Source organism: Leptonychotes weddellii, chromosome 1 (assembly GCF_054177405.1).
Source record: "Leptonychotes weddellii isolate Sample4059 chromosome 1, ASM5417740v2, whole genome shotgun sequence".
NCBI classification, from domain to species: domain Eukaryota; kingdom Metazoa; phylum Chordata; class Mammalia; order Carnivora; family Phocidae; genus Leptonychotes; species Leptonychotes weddellii.
The window spans coordinates 181,183,897-181,205,099 of record NC_138369.1 but is presented as its reverse complement, the minus strand read 5'-3'; the positions used below and the strand labels follow the sequence as shown (position 1 = coordinate 181,205,099).

The following is a 21,203-nucleotide window of genomic DNA, read 5'->3' as shown; positions in this document are numbered from 1 at the left end:
ATCATAATTTTTGGAAATGGCCTTTGGCTTGCTTACCTGAGAAGTAAGGTTTGGTACCTCCAAGTGAAAATGAATTAAAGTAAATTGAGATAACGTTTCTGGCATGTGAACTACAGCTTTTTTTTTTTTTTTACCCTTCCCTCCCCCCCAGGCTTTCTTGGGTTTCTAGAGAACTGATTAATTTATGTGCTTTAGTTTTCTAGCTAATTTGGTATAATCCAGTGGCTAAACAAGAATACCCTCTATTTATATAATTTTCTGTCCATTTCAGTGCTTTAACTTGTTGCCACCTATTTGTGCTACTGTGAACATTTTGGGCAAAAATTATTTGTGAACAGAAGAGAATGGGAAGCACAGAGATTTCTCCTATTTCTAGGAGTCCCTTGTCAAGATCTTTATAGCCGCTTCGTGATTTTAATAGTTTTGTTCCCCAGTACCAGAGATTTCTTTTCTTTTTGGGGGGGGCAGTGAGAGAGGAAGAGAGAGAATCTTAAGCAGGCTCCACACCCAGCGCAGAGCTGGATGGAGGTGGAGGCTCAATCTCACGACCCTGAGACCATGACCTGAGCCGACATCAAGAGTCGGACGCTTAACCGACTGAGCCACCCCAGGCGGCCTGAGTACTGGAGATTTTTGATGACTGGAGAGTTTTGATTACTTTAGCATATTTATTTTTCAGGTCTGTGAGAGATACTGGGTGGGAAAAGACAGAGTGGTGTTGAGGGATTATTTAGGAACTGGAACTGTAGCCAAGTCTGGGAACATGAGTTTTAACATTTCTGTTGTGATTCTTAATGGATTCAGTTCAATAAAAAGACTGGGATATGATGAGACTTTACTTTCAAGTATCAATTGCAAAAAAATAGACTTAGAAAATGATGTCTATTCCTAATAAGTTATTTATAATGAAATCCTCATCAGACTCCTCTTTGTCACTTTTCAGCTGTACAAAGAAATTGAAATTTGTCCAAAAGTCACGCAGAACATCCAGATTGAGAAGTCAGATACGGCCAGTGATAATTATGGTACGTTTATTTTTCTTTGATCTTTGGTGTTTTTCAAATTAAAGCAATTCCTGTGTAAACATGCACTTATTTACAATTCAGTAAAATGCCTTTGGGGCCTATTTAAAACAGCACATCTGGCTTCAGTGCTAGAAACAGAGCAGTCAAAGTCAGGAAAAAAGAGATATTTACTGTGGGTACGATGAAGACTTCAGCCTAAATTTCATAGCCTTAATCAGCGGGGTTCAACTGTCATAAAAAGGAAATGCCTATATCGGGAACAGATTACTTTATTGGTATACCCTTAATAATGAAGAAATGATCTTTTCACACCTCTCTCCCTCAAATATACTCATTATTCTCCCTTCCCCAGTGAATCATGTTAAAAGAACTCATTTTGGTGTTGTGGGGGGAGGCGTCCCCAAGACCATCCCTAGATTTGCTGATTCACTAGGAGGACCTGTAGGACTCAGCTTATAGTCCTACTCATGACCATGACTTATTACAGGGAAACCGTACAAAGCAGCATCAATAGAGGGGAAAGGCACACGGGGTGACGTCCGAGGAAACGGGGTACAAGCTTCCAAGAGTTCCCCAGTCACACAGGACAGCCTTAATTCACAAGCAGACAGCGCATGGGGTCTGTTGTCCAGTGGGGAAGCTTGTTGGAGACTCAGTGCCCAGTCAGTCACATAGACACCCTCTGCCCAGCGTGTACCAAAGCCTCGGACTCCCAGGTGGAAAGCAGGTGTTCAGCATAAACCACATTATTTGTACACATGCGAGGCCCAGTGGGCCTCGTGAGGGTGTTGCAAGTTCCCGGATGCCAGCCAGGGGCCAAACTCGTAAGCAGGCCTTTCAAAGACCAGTAGTCAGGGTTGCCATGTTAATGCTTTTCCACACAGTTGCCCGCATTCTGGCGTAGTTGAATATATCATCCCTTCCATATGTTTCAGACTACTTAGGTATGATTTGAATAGCAATGGAGTTGGTGCTTGAGTAGAAGACATGGGGAAATCCATCCTGCGATATTAGGAGCGGTGGGGTTGGCTGAGGCAGCTCCAAACAGGGAAATGTGCTTCCTAAATTCACCACACATCCTTTGTGGGTTGGCTGGGACTCTATGTTGTCCTCCCTCCAGGACACGGGCCACAGTGGCTGCCACCTGGGGCATCGTCCGTGTCTTGGCAGAGGGAAAGAGAGAAGGTGGTAAGCCAGGCGCTGGTGCACCCGACGGTTTATTGGTTAGAGCAGGGCGCGCGGGCCCCAGCTTCCTCCAGGGGGCAGAGAAGCATAGCCCTGCTCTGTGCAGGAAGGAAGAGGTCCTGGAAAGACATGAGCCTCCTGTATCTGCTCATTTATAGTTTCTCTCTGAATTAAGTTATTCGGCTTTTTAGCATTTGAGCATCTTCAGATCCTTTCCTGCGCAGCGGGAATAGCAGAGTCCTTCTGCGCTCGCTCCCACAGGCGCCCCGTCTTCATCTCCAAATGCTCCCGAGACGATTTGGCTTAATGAAGAGAACCTAATTTTGAACCTCGGTCACTTGCATGACACCTTCCTGCTCTTTCCTTCTGGACCCTAAAACTAAAGACATCATAAACCCAGAGGGCGTTTTTGATGGCAAAGGATAAATGTCTGTGAAGGGCTTATTATGCATCAGAAGCGTGACCTTGGTTATTAAAGCAGTAATTGGTAGCAGTGCTATAAATAAGTGGGTTCTCCAAAGGAAGATGCACCATGAAACTTACTCTTTTCTCTTTAAGCAGCAAGAAGCAGGAGAGGGTGAATTTCAAGCTCCTGATATGGAACTCTAAGGTTGACTGGTACTTGGACTCAGAAATGGGGCATAAAAACTGCTACACTTGTTGTATTTTTTTTATTGACATGACAACCCATTTACATTTCCACGCTGAAGGTGTTACGGGGCATCAGGCATCCACCCAGAACTCTCTTCGGCAGTGCTTCTCAAACTATCTGATGTCCTAAAGAAGCGGGGTTTTTTGTTTTGTTTTCAATTCCAATCTGCTATGGACCACCACCGCTTTTGTAAACTACGAAAGCTCATGCGTGGAGGTGTGCCAAGATCACACAGCGGGGTTCTCAGTATTTAGTCTCAGTTTCTGTCCTTACATGACTGTCAGCAGCCAACTGTACTGGGATCCTGGATTGCACTTTGTAGAGCCTGCTATGTGTGGCTCATAACCTTAGCTCGACCCTTTATTCTGAGGGCCCAGTTCATGTTGGCGTGAGGTCTTCCAACGGCATATTGATTGAGAAGTTAAAGAGTCCCCCAGTCCTAAGAGACCTGGTTGCCTCTGACCTCAGAATGACCAAGGATTCTAAATTCAGCGCATCTGTCCCTAACACTAGCACCCAGCAAGTGTGGTCTCCTGCTGTGTATTGAGCTCAGTATATATTGGGTGCGGTAAATGTCAAAGTTGCCAGCACGCACCAACGCACAAAAAGCTAACTACAGACCACATGCTGCCTTCTATCTCGGAACACTTTAGGGAGGGAAATAGTACTTAATAATCCAACTGACTGAACCAATGGAAAGATCCGACGCTTCCTTAATTTCTCCCAGTTGCCTTTCCCGCCGCCTGAGCCTGCAGGTTGTTTGCAGACCTTGTTGAAGTTAATTCAGATGGTTACGAGATTAAGCATGATCGCCTCGGCCGCCTTGAAGTGGAAGGACGCATCATTTAAGGAACGTCCGTTCCTTTTTCTCTGGGGACTTCCGCTGTTGTGTTTCTGGTCGTGTGAACCATTTCAATCAGAGGTGTCTCCCCTTGTCCCATTCTCTGAATTTTGCTGTATCCTGGAATCTGATTTTGGGTACTTCCCTGCTGTTTCTGATGCTGTCATTATTTTTCTCTGGCTATAGATTTTAGTATGAGGAACCTTCTGGTTGTTCATCACAGGACTTTGTCTCCTTGGTTTCTTTTCTTAGTTTTAATCACTTCCTTCATTCTCGAGAGCATTATTGCCACTCATAGTGCCTCCTCATCTTTGTAACTGAGAGCCTTCGGATGGGGTGGATGCATTGGGTTTATATCCAGTAACTCCCTCTGCCTCCCGTCGGCAATCATGTGGGGGCTGTATTACATTTGTTGGCCGGGAATTAAGATTGTTACTATCCTAGGTGCACCTGGGTGGCTCAGTCGGTTAAGTGACTGCCTTCGGCTCAGGTCATGATCCCGGAGTCCCGGGATCCAGCCTCACATCGGGCTCCCTGCTCAGCAGGGAGTCTGCTTCTCCCTCTGACCCTCCCCCCTCTCATGCGTGCTCTTTCTCTCAAATAAATTAAAAAAAAAAAAGATTGTTACTATTCTATTTAAAAGGAAAAAAGATCCCGACTTTGCTGATTAACTGTTAAAATCACTGTGTTCTTCAGTGACCTCAAAATAATCCAGCTGTAGGATGTACCATATTTTCTTTACATTTGTCAGTGTAGGAGATGGATATATCCCCCTTTCCCCGAGTGTGCTCGCTACTGGCATCTTGAAATGGAGGCTGCTCTTGGGGACTCTGAGAGCCCTAGATGGTGTCTGCTGCGTAGCCGAGTGTGGCGAGAGCTGCCTTTCTGAACGCCGAGAGGGGCTCCTGTCTGCTTGACTCCTCAAACAGGTGTCTTCTGATATGAATTCCAGCGCAGAGCTGAAGTGCTATTTAGCTTTGTGCATGTCGGCTTCCATTTGCCTGATCTTCCAGAAAAGATTGCTAAAGCTTTCTTCAGCAATCCTATCACAGAGACTTCCCACCACCTTGAGGGGTCCGATCTGTTTCTCAGAGCCATGCTTGCCCAGTGCCAATTTCATAGTCCACTGTAGTCTTTGTTACTATCTTTTGGTTATTAGAAAAAGAAGACCAAGGGGCGCCTGGGTGGCTCAGTTGTTGGGAGTCTGCCTTCGGCTCGGGTCATGATCCCAGGGTCCTGGGATCGAGCCCCGCGTCAGGCTCCCTGCTCGGCGGGAAGCCTGCTTCTCCCTCTCCCACTCCCTCTGCTTGTGTTCCCTCTCTCGCTATATCTCTCTCTGTCAAATAAATAAATAAGATCTTTAAAAAAAAAAAAAAGACCAAGAAACGAGGGAATAGGGGCAAAGAAATAGCTCAGCCGTCTCCACTGACTTTGGCTGAAAGAGGCTTGGAGCAGGCTCTCCACCATCCCCTGTTCTGGTATCTTCCATTCAGGCGGCTTGTCATTTGCTGCTCACTTTAGTTTTCATAGAAAAAGAAATGTGGCCTCAAAACGTTATAGAGTCTTTCAGAAAGGAGATGCCTGTATTTTAATGGATCTTATCCATTCTTTCTCTTGACCTAGCCCCTGAGTCTGCATCTATTCCAACAAATAAGGGGAAAAAAATTCTCTACTGAAACGCAGATAGATAGACCTATGTTAAGGCTAATGTCCACTTCAGTAGCTCATGTATAAAATTGTTTTTACTTGAGTGAGGCTTCTTGAAACGTAATCGGAAAGTTGCAAGTTGCTGTACGAATGGAATTCAAAATAGGAGAGTAAAATGAAGAGCGGAAAGTCCTCGGGGTGTGGCCTGTGTTGTCCCCGTCTGAGCGAGTTATGGCACCAGAGTGGGCGAGGACAATTGGTAGTTTTGCCCATGTGTGGGTATTTATTTCCTGGTCCTGTGAACAAAACAGAAAAACACATATTCATTATGACATGGCCTGAAAAGTCTTGATGACTCCCTGGGTCCCCGTCCTGTAATTAATTCTTCTATTTTGTTGTTATTTGCTTATTTGTTCTTTAAAACCAGTGTTTTTTTCTGCCTTCAGCCTTAAGGTAAGTACCTATATTATGGGATTATTCTTCACCCAGACCTGAAATTATCTCGGATCGTTACAGCTGCCTTCATTCCCGCTGGTCCTATAGGGGTGTTTGCCAGTGTCTTTTACTTGAGGGAAAAGAGGTATTGGTTGGGATGTTCACTGATGGATCAGAAAAGAGGTTTCTTTTTTTTTTTTTTTCTTTTAAAGTAATCTCTACACCCAGCGTGGGGCTCAAACTCATGACACTGAGATCAGGAGTCAGATGCTTTGCTGACTGAGCCCACCAGGAACCCCTATCAGAAAAAGAGTTTGAGTGAGACTGTCTAGAAACAGAGGTGACCAGGGCTTGTAGCCACAGGATCGGGAGCACCTCAGATCCCCAAACCACCTGCAAGCTCAGGGCCTTGTTCTGCCCTTTGTTTCTGAAGGGTGTAACAACCCCAAGATTAATTAGCTAATGGGCTTTGGGCTCGGGAAGCCTGGACAGGTAATAAGATGATCTTATGATCACACACTAGTAGAATGTGGAATCAGTCCATTTCAGTAGAAAATAAGATTTGTCAAGTGAGTTGCTACTCAATCTCCATTACAGAATTTTATTAAATCAAACTAGTGTCTATACAGTATTACATATGGCGGAACACACGCCATACATTTGTTCAGTTGTAACATATCCTAGGACAAGGATTGGCTGAGAAAAGTCAAGAGGACCCAGGTGAGATAAGCTGATCATTCTGTTTGTGCTGGTGGAGGGGACAAGGAAAAAGATAAAGTGATGGCATTTACTAGCAAGCAAGGTAAAACAAAATAATTGTCTTCTACTTGAACTGATAGGTGGTTTGAGGTTAGATGTACCTGGTAATGTTTTTATAAGTAGTGACTTTTTTTTAGAGTCATCTAAAATACATTTTTCTGCTTTGTAAAATAATATGAACAAGGAAGAACAATTGCTCCAAACTGTAACCAAAAACATTGAACATACGTTGTTCACAGCGGGTACTTCCTGTTGTTTGGTAAACATTCAGAACGTGTGAGCCCTACCATCCTGGCTTCGTGTTTTCTAGGGTTTTCACTTTCCTCTGTGGAAGAAGATGGTGTTCGAAGGCTCTACGTGAATAGTGTAAAGGAAACTGGTTTAGCTTCCAAGAAGGGTAAGTCATTGGCTGTGTTGTCTGTTTGTCCGCCTCTCTTAAAATCCCCTTGGGGTGTCTCTGGTTGGTGGATAAGAAAGATATGCCCCAAGAGTTCACCTGTGCAGATTATTCGAACCTTGTCTCATTGAAAACCCTTGCAGGGAATATGGATATCATTCTCTAAACTCAGGTGTATAAGAAATGTCACATTCTTGGATTTTAAATCTGATTCTGAGCCCATGTCCTTGGGGCAAGTGGGAAATTCCATTCTAATCTGACGTGATTGTCCTTCTCTACCGTCTAGGATGGTATGGAAGTCCTAGGGGTTTTCCTGAAGCAGAGCATTTCCTGCAAAGCTCCTTCAAAGTGGATGTCGTCTTGTTCCCATTGATGGAGGAATCTTTGCGGACGTTGGGGAACTTAAGGGTTCAGGATCCCGTCGTCTTGCCCCACGTAAAGAGCTCTTCTCTGCCACACCCCGCCTGTAGCCCTACAAGGGTTCACTGGAGTCTGGGTTATTTGTGAAACCCCAACTCTCTTTCCTCGTTCTGCTCAGAGAGAATCTTTTCAACCTAGATTTTTTTTTTTGCTTCCTGTGATGGTTTCCTAGGGCTGCAGTAACAAATTCTCACAAACTGAGTGATTAAAAATGACAGAAACTTATGCTTTTATAGTTTAGGAGGCCAGAAGTTCAGAATCAGGGTATGGGCTGTTTCCTTCTGGAGCCTCTGCAGGAAGAATCTGTTCCATGCCTCGTCCTTGCTTCCAGTTGTTGCTGGTGGTCCTCGACACTCCTTGGCCTGTGGCTGCCTCCCTCTAATCTCTGCTCTGTCGTCATGTGGCCTTCTTCGCTGTGTTTCTCTGTGTCTTTACGTGGCCTTCTTAGAAGAATACCGGTCATCGCCTTAAGGCCCATCCTAATCCAGAATGATTTTATCTTAACTTAATGACCTCTGCAAAGACCCTGTTTCCAAATAAGGTCACCTTCTGATATTCTGGGTGGACATGAGTTTTGGAGGACCCTTTCCAGCCTACCATACTTAGCATAAACACATCAGACAGGTAGGTAGGGCTCAAAACCCACCTTCCTTTTATTCTCCTTGTTATGGAATTCTTAGTTTCATCCGGGCAGCGGTAAAATCATACCTGCTGAATGGAGAAGACCAAAACATCCGGGTCAGTTGGCCTTAGATGTAATGCCCTGTGTCTGCTATTTGAGGGCTGCTGAGCGGAGCAGCCGAGGAAATGGTGGAGTGCCCTACCTTGCCACCTCCTTCCATTCTTGGGACAGCTTAGCTCTGGGTGTTTGTGACTTACGAGCCACCTAAGCAGGTTACCACCCCCTGTGCTGTAAGCCGTGGAGAAGAGCAGCCTGCAGACTTGACTATGCACAGAAATGGCAAAAGCGTGATAAAGGGTTTGAAATAAAGTCAAAGTCATTTATCTGCTGCTCTCATGGAGGAGGATTTTCCTTCCATACTTTTCAAGGCCAAAGGCAGCCTGGAGGCCAGGGTCTGATGCTATATCTCAGCTAAGAGCAGAGCTGGCAGGGCTTATTCACCTTCAAACCCAAGGCCTGATTGTTATCTCTCACAGCGTGATGAGTGTGCCCATTGGGGGTGGGGAAATATGGTGCCTCGGTGTCACTCACTTCCTGTTTTAGCTCTTTGAATCCAGGAACCCTCGTGTTAGATAAAAGCAAGTGGCTGCCTGCTGCAACCCACTTGCCCCATATTGCACTGTTCTCTATAAAGAGTGATGCCCGTTTGTCCACCGGGGCCACAAACACCGTCCTAATACCCGGCTTGTAGAGGGCAGTGTCAAGAAAGATATTTGGGTGGTGGGTTTTGTTGTTGTTGTTGTTTTTAATGTTAAGTCTAGCCTCTATGTGCAGATCTCTGGATAATGGAGAGCTCACTGTGGACCATAAGACATCTTCACAGACATCTCTAGTCGAGAAACATTCTCCTCCTTCAGCGTCCATTCACTGTTTTACCTCATTCTTTGTAGACAACCTTGGATGCCCATCACGTTCTAAGTCTTTTATTTATTTTCGGTGGCCACCTTGGGCTTTTGGCTTGTCTTGAGCTAATGGTTAATCCCCCTTTAATACCCACCTACCCCTCTGTTGGATCTCCCATCGGCTATACTTACAGAATTGACTTTTTGAACCAAAGTGTGTTCTTTTACACTTCTCTTTGATCAGCTTGGCCATGCTTGGGCCCGACCCCTCCTTGGGGTCACCTGAGGCTGGGATCTGGCATCTCACTGGCTGTCATCGAAGTGTGTTTCTGATGTCTACACTGCACAGAGCCCAGTTGAGAAAGCCATGTGCTTCTTTCTCCGCATCTTCTAGATACTTCACTTTGCCACGGCCAGTTATGGGGATTGCTTCTGAGCAGGCTCTGATTTTCTGTGAGCAAGAAGAGCTTCCCATTTTCTTCTGCCACATACTAATGAGAGTTAACGTCTAGTGAAATAGATCCTCAATGTGCCAGATGCCGTGCTTAACCTCACTGAGCACATTGTCGCTTTTACGTAGGAGGAGACTGGGACTGGGAGAGACTCAGTAACATGCCTACGGTCACAGAGCAGTTATATGGTGACATTGGGACAGAAGGACCCCGGCGGGGCACTTCATGGCTCACTCCTGCTGGGCTGCCCACATTCACATGCTAATACTGAGAATAAGTCACTCAGGCAACTGCCTGGAGTCTTTTTCTAGGGTTGCCTGACAAACGACCATGAACTGGGGAGTGTAAAAGCAACAGAAATGTATTCTCTCCCCGTTTTGGAGGCCAGAAGTCTGAAATGAAGGTGTCAGCAGGGCTGTGCCCCCTCTGAAGTCTCTAGGATAGAGCCCTTCCTTGCCTCCTCCAGCCTCTGGTGGCTCCAAGGGTTCCTTGGCCTCCAGCAGCTTCATCCCAGTGGCTGCCCCTGGCTTTACATGGCCTGCTCCTCTTCTTTCTGTGCGTCTCTTCAAAGGACATTTGTCAGTGGCTTTAGGACCCACCAGATCATCCAGCATGGTCTATCTCAAGATCCTGTTTCCAAATAAGGTCCCATTCACAGTTCTGGGACATGGACGTATCTTTTGAGGGGTCACCGTTTATCCTACTACACACTTTGGTTCCACCATTCATAGTAAACCTGGGAGTTCTTTTAAAGAAAGAAACAAACTTGGGGTGCCTGGGTGGCTCAGTCGGTTAGGCATCCGACTCTTGATTTCGGCTCAGGTTATGATCTCAGGGTCATGAGATCAGGCCCCACATCAGGCTCTGCGCTCAGTGTGGAGCCTGCTTGAGATCGTCTCTCTCTCTCTCTCTCTGTCTCCCTATGCCTCTCCCTCTAAAGGAAAAAAAAACCAACCAAACTCATAAGATGTTTAAGTCTTTTCTTCTGTTCTTTATATAACTGTAATATCTAACCAAAAGGGTTGTCTCCAAGAGAAGACTTAAAAAAAAAAAAAAAAAACCCAAAAACTAACTACTTTTCGCATGGGGGAAATTTTGTATTTTCAACTCAAATGCTGTGATGCCAGAATCTTTTACCTAAAAATGGAGTGTTTAGCTTCTCAGAATCCCACCTCCATACAGAGAAAAGTATTCTCCTTTCTCTGCCATTGCCTTCCCACTCAAAATGTTTCTTGGAGTATTTTCTGATACAAGATTGATGTCAAGTAGTTTGGGAACCCGAGCACAGATGGCCGAGGAGTGTGACTTGGTGAAGCTGGGGAGTGAGAACGTCTCTCTGGAAACACTTTTCCGAGGCATCAGGGGTGGGATCCTTGGATGCCTGAGGAGTCGAGTGGCTTCTCCTTTCTGCAGTTCATTCCTTACCTTTGCCCTTCACTCACTTCCTTTGTCAAGTTTGCTTTTCCACCCGAGTCTATAAAGTAAGAGTTGGACTCTTTTTTTCTTCTTAGTTGAAACAATACTTTATTTCCTTTCACGTTCTGCTCTAACCTCTCCCTTTCTCAAACCACTGGCTTGTTCTTTGAAACCAGGTTAAAATGCCCCAGGGTCAGTCAAAACCTCTTGTTCTTTTGGGTTGGCCTCGTTCACAGCTGGTCCTTTAGGTCTCCAACTTTGGCAGCTCCCCCAGCGTGCTTTGCAAAAGCAGCAGAACCTTTGGGGACCTTCCAAAAGATGGGTGTGCATTTTGCAAACTCAGCCTGAGGTCCTGATGTAGTTAAACAAAGGGAGGAGGGCACAAAATGATCATATTTGGTTCTGTAGAGTGTGTTGGGGATCGAGTGCTTTTCTGTGGTCGGAGCCAGAAGCAGCTCCCCGCATGCTGGTTCTCCAGCTGGTTCCGTGGCGGTGATCAAGAGATGTGAGCTGGCCTTGCCACACATGTGTGCTGTGCACGCGCGTGTACAAAACTTACTGCAGTAATCAGAGCAGTTCTACTTTTCCCCCCTCAAAACCGAGGACAGCAGCCAGAATTAGCATTTGTGAGGAGGAATTGGCTGATGCCCAGAGCATATAGATTCGGGAAGGAGTCAGTGTGTTTAGTCGGTGTGTTCAGGACAGGTAGGCATGCTGTCACATCCAAGTCCAGAACCTTCTGAAACCGAGGTCCCTGTGATCACTTGACGCTCACTGTGGAGGACGAGCACTGTGTGCACCAGCGCTGGGGCCGGGGTGGTGGGGGGGGGGGCGGGCCGTGACAAGTGAGCTCCGCATGCCCTTTCTCGGCGCTTCTGTGCTGTTGTGATCTGACTCGCTCCTACAGCAGATGCTGCTTTTATGTGCGTGTGAAATTAAACATTTTCCGTCTCACGTTGGCAGGCCTGAAAGCGGGAGATGAGATTCTCGAGATCAATAATCGTGCTGCAGGCACCCTAAGCTCATCTGTGCTCAAAGATTTCCTCACGCAGCCGTCCCTGGGCCTCCTGGTGAGGACCCACCCTGAGCCCGAGGGAGGCGTGGAGCTGCTGGCCTGCCCCCCCCACCGAGCGGACGGCCCCGTGGACCCCGGCGAGAGCCCCCTGGCCTTTCTCAGCAGCAACCCAGGTACGGCTGCGATGTGGACCTTGCGGGGGTGTGTGCGTGTGTGTGTGTGTGTGTGTATGTGTGTGCGCCACTGGACTGGGGCCAGCAGGCATAAAGATGTGTGAGTGAGATGAGCTGGTTCCTCCTGAATTCATGCTTCCTGTTAATTTCCGCAGTTCAGGGCACTTGTGTTCTTGTGGAATACGTGTTTGGTCACCAGCCAGGCTGTCCCACATGGAGAGCTTCAGCGAGCCTCTGCTGTTTGTCATTTTGGAGAAAGTCGAATGGGTAGAGGCCACCGTCTCTTGGCTGTGGATAGAGATAACAGAGCTACAGAAGGGCCAGGACTCACTGGGGCTCTGGGTCCTAGCTCTGCCGTCCACGTCACCATCCCCCAGACCACCCAGCCCTGGCTTTCCCTTCCGTGTGAGAGAGGGCATAAGCTGCCCAGAGTGGAAATGCACTCAGAGCTCTCATTTGGTCAGTTTCTCTTGGGCTCCCCCAATCTTGCGTGTGAGCCATGCCCTGCCCCATCTGCTCACAGCTTTTCTCCCTGTCCCTTTGCAACCTCGTGCTCCTCCCAAAAGAAGGAACCAGAATGCTACCTGCCCCCTTGAAGCCTTCCTGGGTGGGACCCAGCAGAGCTAGCTCCCTCCTCCGGGTCCCTAGGACCCTCCAAAAACATCTTTCACGTGGGCCCCAATCATGTGATACTCTTCTTACTGGCTTGTCTCTCTTTGTCCTGAGTTTGTTTCCTGGGACTGAGCTTATGTCTTCTTCCTGTGGCTCCACAGGTACCCCATTCTCGTTCCGCGAGAGTCGGTGAATGAGTGCACCCGTCAACAGCATTATGTCACTTATTCCCGACCTCATGACCTGATTCTAGAATTGGGGTTGATTTTAGTAAGTTGGGGTTTTGGATTTATTTTGTTTTTAAAACTTGAGTTAAATTAAAATTTAAAAAAAAGTCTTTGGTTTCAAAATCTGAGGGTAGGTACTTTGAGTATTCTTGCCCTGTCATTGTTTTTCAAATTCCCTTCTGAAGTTTGGCTTGATGAGAGTAGATCACCGGCAGAACCCTTGTGAGAGTTCATTCTTTTGCTCAGCGGCTGTTGCAAGAATTTGGCAAGTTGAGGCTTCAGCAAACTGAAGGCGCCTATTGCCGTTGACTTCCTTGAGTCATTATGTCATTGCAGTATCCACACCCCCATCAGATTTTTAGAACAGGACTCAAGTGAGCCATGTACCCTTAACAGAGAATGGAGACCATGAAGGCTGTTCTTTTGTATGACCACAAGATGGCAGCATCGAGCCCATAAAACTCAGTTCACAGAGCGCGGTTTCTGTAATACGACTTTGAATGAGGCATGTTGTGGTAGGTTAGGTTATTTAAAGGATTTTTACAAGATCTGAATGTACACGCTATGACCAACAGTGTGTGCACAACTTTTTTTGAATTTTTTTTTTTTCCGTCTGAGCCCTTCCTGTGGGTTGCGGATATAAAGCCGGGGTTGGCAAACTACACCCCACCAGTCAAATGCAGCCCACAGCCTGTTTTTGTAAATAAAGTTTTATTGGAACACAGTCATGCCCATCATTTACATCTTATCTCTGGCTACTGTCTCATTGCAAAGGCAGAGTTGAGTAGTAGTGACATGGACTTGTGGTCTATAAAGCTGAAAATATTCACCATCTGACCCTTTACAGATAGTTTCCCTGAGAGAATGTGACTGGAATTGCTCACAATTTGCCCCTTTAAAGGTAGTCACTATTTTAGGGGTGTTTCTTCATTAAAAATGATTGTGCGTGTATGTGTGCATTTTGCAAACTTTCATTAAAATTGTTTTAATTAAAATGTATTTGCATACAAGTATTTTAGAAATACTTGAGTATAGAATATAGAGTATACGTATATATATAGTAAGTGTCCCATCTTTTATATGATGGGGTTTTAAACTTACCAACTGACCTTTACCTACTACATATTACCTCCTTTAGGCCAGTCACCTTTGAAGGCTGAGTGCTAAACCCACTGAACCTACCGGTGTTCAAAGATTCATTGACTCCTTTGCTTTTTTTCTGGTTGAACGATACATTGGGTCTGACATTTGTTGAGTGAGGTGCTCAAAGTCATTTTGACGACTGGGCCATGACTGTGTTCTCAAACTTAAATTTTAGCAAATGTTCCGGTTTTTAATCAGTTCCCCTTCCAATATTTTGCAATGATTGAAAATCCTTCAGAACAAAGTCTTCTTCAGTCCAGGTCAGATCACCAAACTGGTTCAAGATGAAAGCAAGAAAGTCAGGTCACCGTGTTAGTTTGCTTGTGAGGTCTCTAGGCCATCTTCAATATTAATAAGTTCCAGAAGAATTCTCAAATGCTCTGGGCAGTCGCAGCCCAGTTAGTGGGGCTGAGGGGGGGGGAGCCTGAGTCTCTGCCTCTCTGCCTTCTGGTTTGCTACCGCTTCCTAGTCCCCATTTAACCGTGAAGAATAAAAGAGGCAAGTAAACAGGATAAAATAACCTGAAAGATTGCTCCATAATGAGGCAGAGATAAAGCAGTGTCTAAGGTCAGCTGCGGTTAAAATAGCAAAGAAAACAACTAGCAAAATGGTACAATGGGGAGGCTGGACTATCGCCTTAGTCTAAATTTAGAAGTAGCTAAAAATAAGCATCCTGAGCGGCAGGTTTGAGGTCTGATGCAGGGACCATCTTAATGGTGGTCACAGTGCGTGGTTGGCAGCCTGGGTGGAGGGCCTGGCAGTGTCTCAGGGACCTGGGGGTCCACGTGAGCCTTGGCGGGTGCCCGTCCATGGGAGGCTGGCCCGGCTGCTCACCCTATCCTACGAGCCCAAGTAGGCAGGCTTGGTCCAATCCTGCCCTCAGAACCCTGACTGAAATATGGAATGAACTTGCAGGGCTGGATTATTTCTGAGCCCCCTTTTCTCATGGAAAGGTTTGTTTCCTCTCTGAAAACATCACACCCTAGTGGCTAAGAATGGGCTCTGGGACCAGGTTTCTCGGGACTAAGTCCTGTTTCTGTGTTTATTAGCTTCATCTCCCCAAGCCCCGGTGTCCTCATGCATAAAATGGGGATATTACCACAGTACTATCTCACTAAATTGCTGTGAGGATGAACTGAGTTATAAAAGTAAAGTGTTTAGAATAGGTCTTAGGAAGTGCTCGATAAATGTTACGTATTCGAAGCACAATCTCTTATGGGGACATGAAGATTTTCTGGCTTGGAACCAGCGGCTGCTCATTTCTGATCTCACTGGTCTCTACTCCATCCACCTCAATCTGCAACAGGTGAATTGTCTGATAACTATGTTTATGAATACCTTACTTAAGTATTTTCCTCTCCTGGGTGGAAAGAAATGAGAGACATCTGGGCCCCTTTTCAGAGATCATGATTCACATGGTCCGGACTGGGGCCTCGGGTGCATTTGTTGTGGTTTTGCTTAAAACGCAGGGGATTCTAACGTGCAGCTAGGATTGGGATCCACCACGTTGGGATACCAACTGTCCTTTGGTTGTTGATCCCCTTTTTGTTGTCTTGGTGTAATGTTATGGTCACATGCAAACCATCTGTAGTGGTATTTGTTGATACCATATCATGGTCTGAGATTTTGTTCTTTTAAAGATTTACTTATTTATTTAAGTAATCTCTACACCCCACGCGGGGCTGGAGTTCAGGACCTGGAAATCAAGAGTCACATGCTCCATTGACTGAGCCAGCCAGGCGCCCCTGAGATTTTTGTAATGAAAATCTGTTAGGCAGTCTGGAATGCATCTCCAGACTCCTCTCCTTGTAGAGCAAGAAAGTGTGGTTGAATGTTTTGCTGTGTTGGCTTAGAAAACCAGGGACCTCATCCTGAGTGTTCTCTCTTAAGACCCAGTTTCCCATTCTCAGTCACTGACCATCCATGGGTCCTTGTTGAAATCTTTCTTGAGCTACTTTCAACCTTTTTTTTTTGTAATATTTGCTTACTGGCACACTGGTAAGAAAATGGAGGAAGGATGTCTAGACAAAAAGACAGTCCCTTGAGTGACTGTTATTATAGAAAGAACCTTGGAGCAAAGGGGAAGCTGGGGTAGGAAGTTGCAAAACTGTTTGTGTGAGGTTTCCAAAAAGCCTCTTGAATGTTCCTGTGTGATTTATTTTGAATACTGGTCTCATCTGGAGCTACTAACGTTTTGGGCCAGATAATTCTTCGTTGTGGGGGGGCCCGTCCTAGGCACTGATGTTTACCAGCGTTACTACAAACCACTGTAAGTTAGTAGTAAGGAGCCCCTTCCCCCAAGTGGGGCCAATCACAATATCTTCCGATGTTGCCAAATGTCCCCTGAGCAGCAAAATCTCCCCCTTTTGAGAGCCACTGGCCTGATTTATCAGAAGGTGAACCTACTTCACCCAGTTAGGGAACAATTCACAGCGAACATCAATATAGGAAAGCAAATCTGGATGTAAAATAATTTTTAAAGGTTTTATAAAACATTTATCGAGGGAATTCTAACACAAATACCCTTTTCTGGCATCTCCCTCCCACTCCCTGCCCCCCCTTGAGTCAAGGGAAGAGCAAAGAACGAATAAATGCTTAGTTTGAGGCCTTTCTCCCAAATGTGAGTGGAACTGTTCTGGCAGAAGATATTTATCACTGAGATTAACTCCTGAAACAAAGGTATTTCAGTTAGTCATGATGCAAAAGCCCACATTTTCTGCAAGTTCTAAGAATCATACCAGTGGCATCGATGGTATCTTTCCAAGGTTGCAGAATATCTGTGTGTCTTACATTTTATTTTATTTTATTTTTTTTTAAAGATTTTATTTATTTGACAGAGAGAGACACAGCGAGAGAGGGAACACAAGCAGGGGGAGTGGGAGAGGGAGAAGCAGGCTTCCCGCGGAGCAGGGAGCCCGATGCGGGGCTCGATCCCAGGACCCTGGGATCATGACCTGAGCCGAAGGCAGACGCGTAACGACTGAGCCACCCAGGCGCCCAACTGAGCCACCCAGGCGCCCATGTGTGTCTTACATTTTAAATTCTGCCATCAAGGCTCACAGCCATGCCATTTTTATGGTGACTGCAGCTCTGCTTTATCTTCCCTAAAATTCCACCTGACCTGTGGGGGCAAAGCAGATGCCCTCATTCAGCTCAGTATTCCAATAAAGATGCCAGGGCTCAGCAAACTGAAGTTGGTTCTTGTTTGAAAGATGGTCGTTCCAGAAACTGAGCCTGGGAGAGCCGGGCGTGTGCAGCTAACTCTGGTCCATTGGAGTTCAAGACAACTGGGGCCATCGTTGGGTTTGGAGAGTCAGCCCCCTCTTGATAGACCTCAGGCACATCTGTCTGATGCCCAGTGGAAGAGTGGAGTCTGTTTCGAGTACAGAGATCCCTCCTGCAGGAAGAAGACCAGGCAGTGTGTTGTAACGGGAAAAGCTTCCGTGACAGCAGGGAAAGTCGAAGGCACCTTGGTCAGAGAAGGAATGGTTGGGCGCCCCACGTGGACAGCGTTTTGATCGGCGGGCAGAGCATGCTTCCCTAGAGTGCCTGTGAAGTGGAAGAGTCTATTCCAGAGTGCTGTTCCGTGCAGATTGTCTGGAGCTTGATTCTGATGATAAGACAATCAGGCCTCTGGGAGAGGCAACAAAGAAAGAGGAACCGCACAGATTTATCTCCCTACAAACAAATATGGCCCCGTCCTTCAGAGGCTCTAACATAGATACCAGGAGCGCGTGGTCCTCTGTTTGTTGATAAAATGTGGAGCCATGTGCGTTTTGTAAACTGTCTGGGTTCTGTGATTTTGTCACACAGAACCTGGCCTGCTTCCTGAGGCCCTGCTGGGGCCAAACCCCTAGTCTCGATTTCCGGCTGGAATGGGTTGATGACTCCTGTCAAATCCTGTGAAGGGGGGGATGGTTGAGAACTTAAGAGCCTCCATTTGTATATTTTTAAAGAACATGAATGAACCTTGTATTATTTCACTTTCACAACCAATTAACCGAATCAGTAATGCTTGTATCTACAGTTTTCGTGGATTTAAAAATTTCTCTCCATAGAGAAACAGATGCTGAGATTTTGTGAAATTTGGCTGGAAAGAAGTTATTTTTCTGCTAAGTTAAAGTTGGAGGGTTTTTTTCATAATCCATATTAAGCTCTCTGTAATTCTTTTTTTTTTTTATAATTATTTTTGTTTCTTAGCTTTGTGGTAGAGAGGGTGTTTATGCTGATCTTATATATATTATGAGTGTTTCTATGGAATTCTTATATGACAGTCAAAGACTGAAAAGCAAAATAAAATCCTGGCCTAGTGACTAAATTTCATTTCAGCTGAATGTTTTTATTGGTAATATCTAACCTTTTCTTGCCCCCTGGCCCTCAAATCATTTTTTCCTCACAGAGATTTAAACGCAAGCATTAATCTAAGGCTTTCAGAAAATCAACGTTATAATTGGTTCTTCTTTGGAAATGTTTGAATTAGAGGATCCGCTTATTTAATAACCATTGTTAATGTATCTCGTGAGTGGAAGAGTTTTATCTTCTTTCTTTAAATTTAAGTCCTGAGTGGACTTGAATGAAGTCAGAGTGAATGTGTCTCCACTGAATCAATGAAAGAGAAATCTAAATGTAAAATGTCTGTCCTGCTGATGGCGAGTGGGACGTGCTAGTTCAAAGGTTTCTCGGTCCCAAGAACGTTATTATGACGTGAAAACCATTCTGAAAAGTGAAGAAACGATCAGACCTGTTTACAACAATGCATGTTATTCATGGTGCCTGTGGATATAGCCAGTAGGTTCCATCCTGCCCAGCCTCAGCCCTGCTCTGTGCGTCCTCATCCCCCGGGGCTGTCCAGCCCCCTGTCCATCCTTTGTCTCTTCCGATTTGGCCCCACTTCTCTGTGCTGCCAGAATGGCGGCCGGGCACTTCCTCTATGCTGGACATTATGCTAAATGTGGGGATGGAGTGGAGGTGAGGGCGGTTCCCTTGCTCTGACCACTTCTTCAGCCAACTGTCAGCCTTGTCCTTGGCTTTCCCATCTCTCTGATGGTGAGCAGAGCCACCTGTTTGTGTGTGCGCACTGGTGAGTAAACGGGGACAGCTACCTCCCGGACAAAGGGGAATTCCTTCAGTGTCTGTTGTTAGAGGAAAGTGTCTTGTAGTGAAGGGCGTGGGGAGCTGCGGTAGGATGTTGCAAAACTGTTGGCATTGGGGTTGCCAAAAAAGTCAGTGGTGTTGTTCCACTAGATTCTTAGGCTAGGGGGCCTTCAGAGAAGCTGTCAATTCCTGCCTCTCTGGCTCTGGCTTTCTTTGATGGCTAAATCCCCCTTACCTGTTTATTGGTTATCTTCTGCTAGGTGCACCCCAGGACCATCATTTTATTTGCTCATTCTTTTGGGCTGGGCTCAGCTGAGTGCTTGTTCTGCTGTGCTTGCCTGGAGTCACTCATGTGGCTGTGTCATCTGGCGGCTTGACCGGGGCTGGAGGATTGAGCTGGCTTCACTTGCATGTTTGGTGGTTGGTTGACTGGACGCCCCCCCTTGCCTGAGGCCTGTCATCCTCAAGAGGCTGGTTTGTGGTTTCTCTGTATGGTGAGCGCAGAGACCCTGGAGGCAAAACCAGAAACTGTAGGGACACTTGAGGTCTTAGCCTGGAGTTCATGTATCATCATCTATCTATGTCACATTTTGTTGATTGAAGCAAGTCACAAGGCCAGCCGCAATTCATGGGATGGAGAAAAAGTAACACAAAAATCTGTGCTCAAAGGGATGGATAGAATCATCACTTTGCAAACTCTCTTTCACAAGCTACATTGCTTTTTCTCTTCTTATTTTATTAATTTTTATCTTCAGCTAAGGGCAGAAGCATGGCATATTGGAGTAAAAAAAGAATACATGCTTTAGAATTGTATATAATGGGGCGCCTGGGTGGCTCAGTCGGTTGAGTGTCTGACTTTGGCTCAGGTCATGATCTCAGGGTCCTGGGATCGAGCCCCGAGTGGGGCTCCCTGCTCAGTGGGGGGCCTGCTTCCCCCCTCCTTCTGCCCCTCCCCCTGCTCATGCTCTTTCTGTCTGTCTCCGATGAATAAATAAAATCTTTTTTTAAGATTTTGTTTATGATTTTGACAGAGAGAGACACAGTGAGAGAGGGAACACAAGCAGGGGTAGAGGGAGAGGGAGAAGCAGGCTTCCCGCGGAGCAGGGAACCCAATGCGGGGCTCGATCCCAGGACCCTGGGATCATGACCTGAGCCGAAGGCAGACGCTTAACGACTGAGCCACCCAGGGGCCCCTGAATAAATAAAATCCTAAAAAAAAGAATCATATATACTTACAAGATACTGATTCATAGGAATTCCTTTATATTCTAGATATTAACATTTTTGCCAGTTATATGTTGAAGATAACTTTTCTCAGTATGTGTCTTGTGGCTTTTGACAAAGAAGAGTTTTTAATTTTAATAAAATCTGATTTTCTGTCTCATATGATTTGTGCTTTTTATATCTTATTTAAGAAACCCTTCTCTTGCCTAAGGTAACAAACATTGTCTTCTGTATTTTCTTGTAAAAGATTTTATACTCTGGGCTATTCACATGCTTCTGATTTATATCTCCCTGATGCTGATTTTTGTGAATGGTGTATGTTAGGGTGCAACTGTATATTTTTCCGTCTGAGTAATCTACTGTCATAACAATGTCTATCAGATACGCCATTCCTTTCCCCAGGATCTGCAATGGCATATCTGCTGCATATCATGCCTCTGTATGCAGGAAGGCTGTTTCCGGGCTTTTTTTTTTTTTTTTTTAAATTCTATTTATTTATTTGACAGAGAGCGAGAGCACAAGCAGGGGGACCGGCAGAGGGAGAGGGAGAAGCAGGCTCCCTGCCGAGCAAGGAGCCTGATGCGGGGCTTGATCCCAGGACTCTGGGATCATGACCTGAGCTGAAGGCAGATGCTTAACCAACTGAGCCACCCAGGCGCCCCACATCTTTTTTTTCTTTAATTTTTTATTGTTGTGTTAATCACCATACATTACATCATTAGTTTTTGATGTAGTGTTCCATGATTCATTGTTTGTGCATAACACCCGGTGCTCCATGCAGAACGTGCCATCTTTAATACCCATCACCAGGCTAATCCATCCCCCCACCCCCCTCCCCTCTAGAACCCTCAGTTTGTTTTTCAGAGCCCATCGTCTCTCATGGTTCGTCTCCCCCTCCGACTCCCCCCCTTCATTCTTCCTGTCCTGCTATCTTCTTTTTTTTTTTTCTTAATATATATTGC

General features: G+C 45.8%; 1 protein-coding gene across 4 annotated transcripts in view; it reads left to right on the top strand.

The window, feature by feature from the left end:
• Window positions 1-21,203, top strand: part of TIAM1 (TIAM Rac1 associated GEF 1) — a 374,369-nt gene that overhangs the window by 304,409 nt on the left and 48,757 nt on the right. For all 4 annotated transcript variants that reach the window (XM_081799219.1, XM_081799233.1, XM_081799229.1 and 1 more), the window contains 3 exons: window positions 944-1,025; window positions 6,855-6,941; window positions 11,717-11,941. In XM_081799219.1, coding sequence (XP_081655345.1) covers window positions 944-1,025; window positions 6,855-6,941; window positions 11,717-11,941 — 394 coding nt within the window. The remainder of the gene's footprint in view (window positions 1-943; window positions 1,026-6,854; window positions 6,942-11,716; window positions 11,942-21,203) is intronic.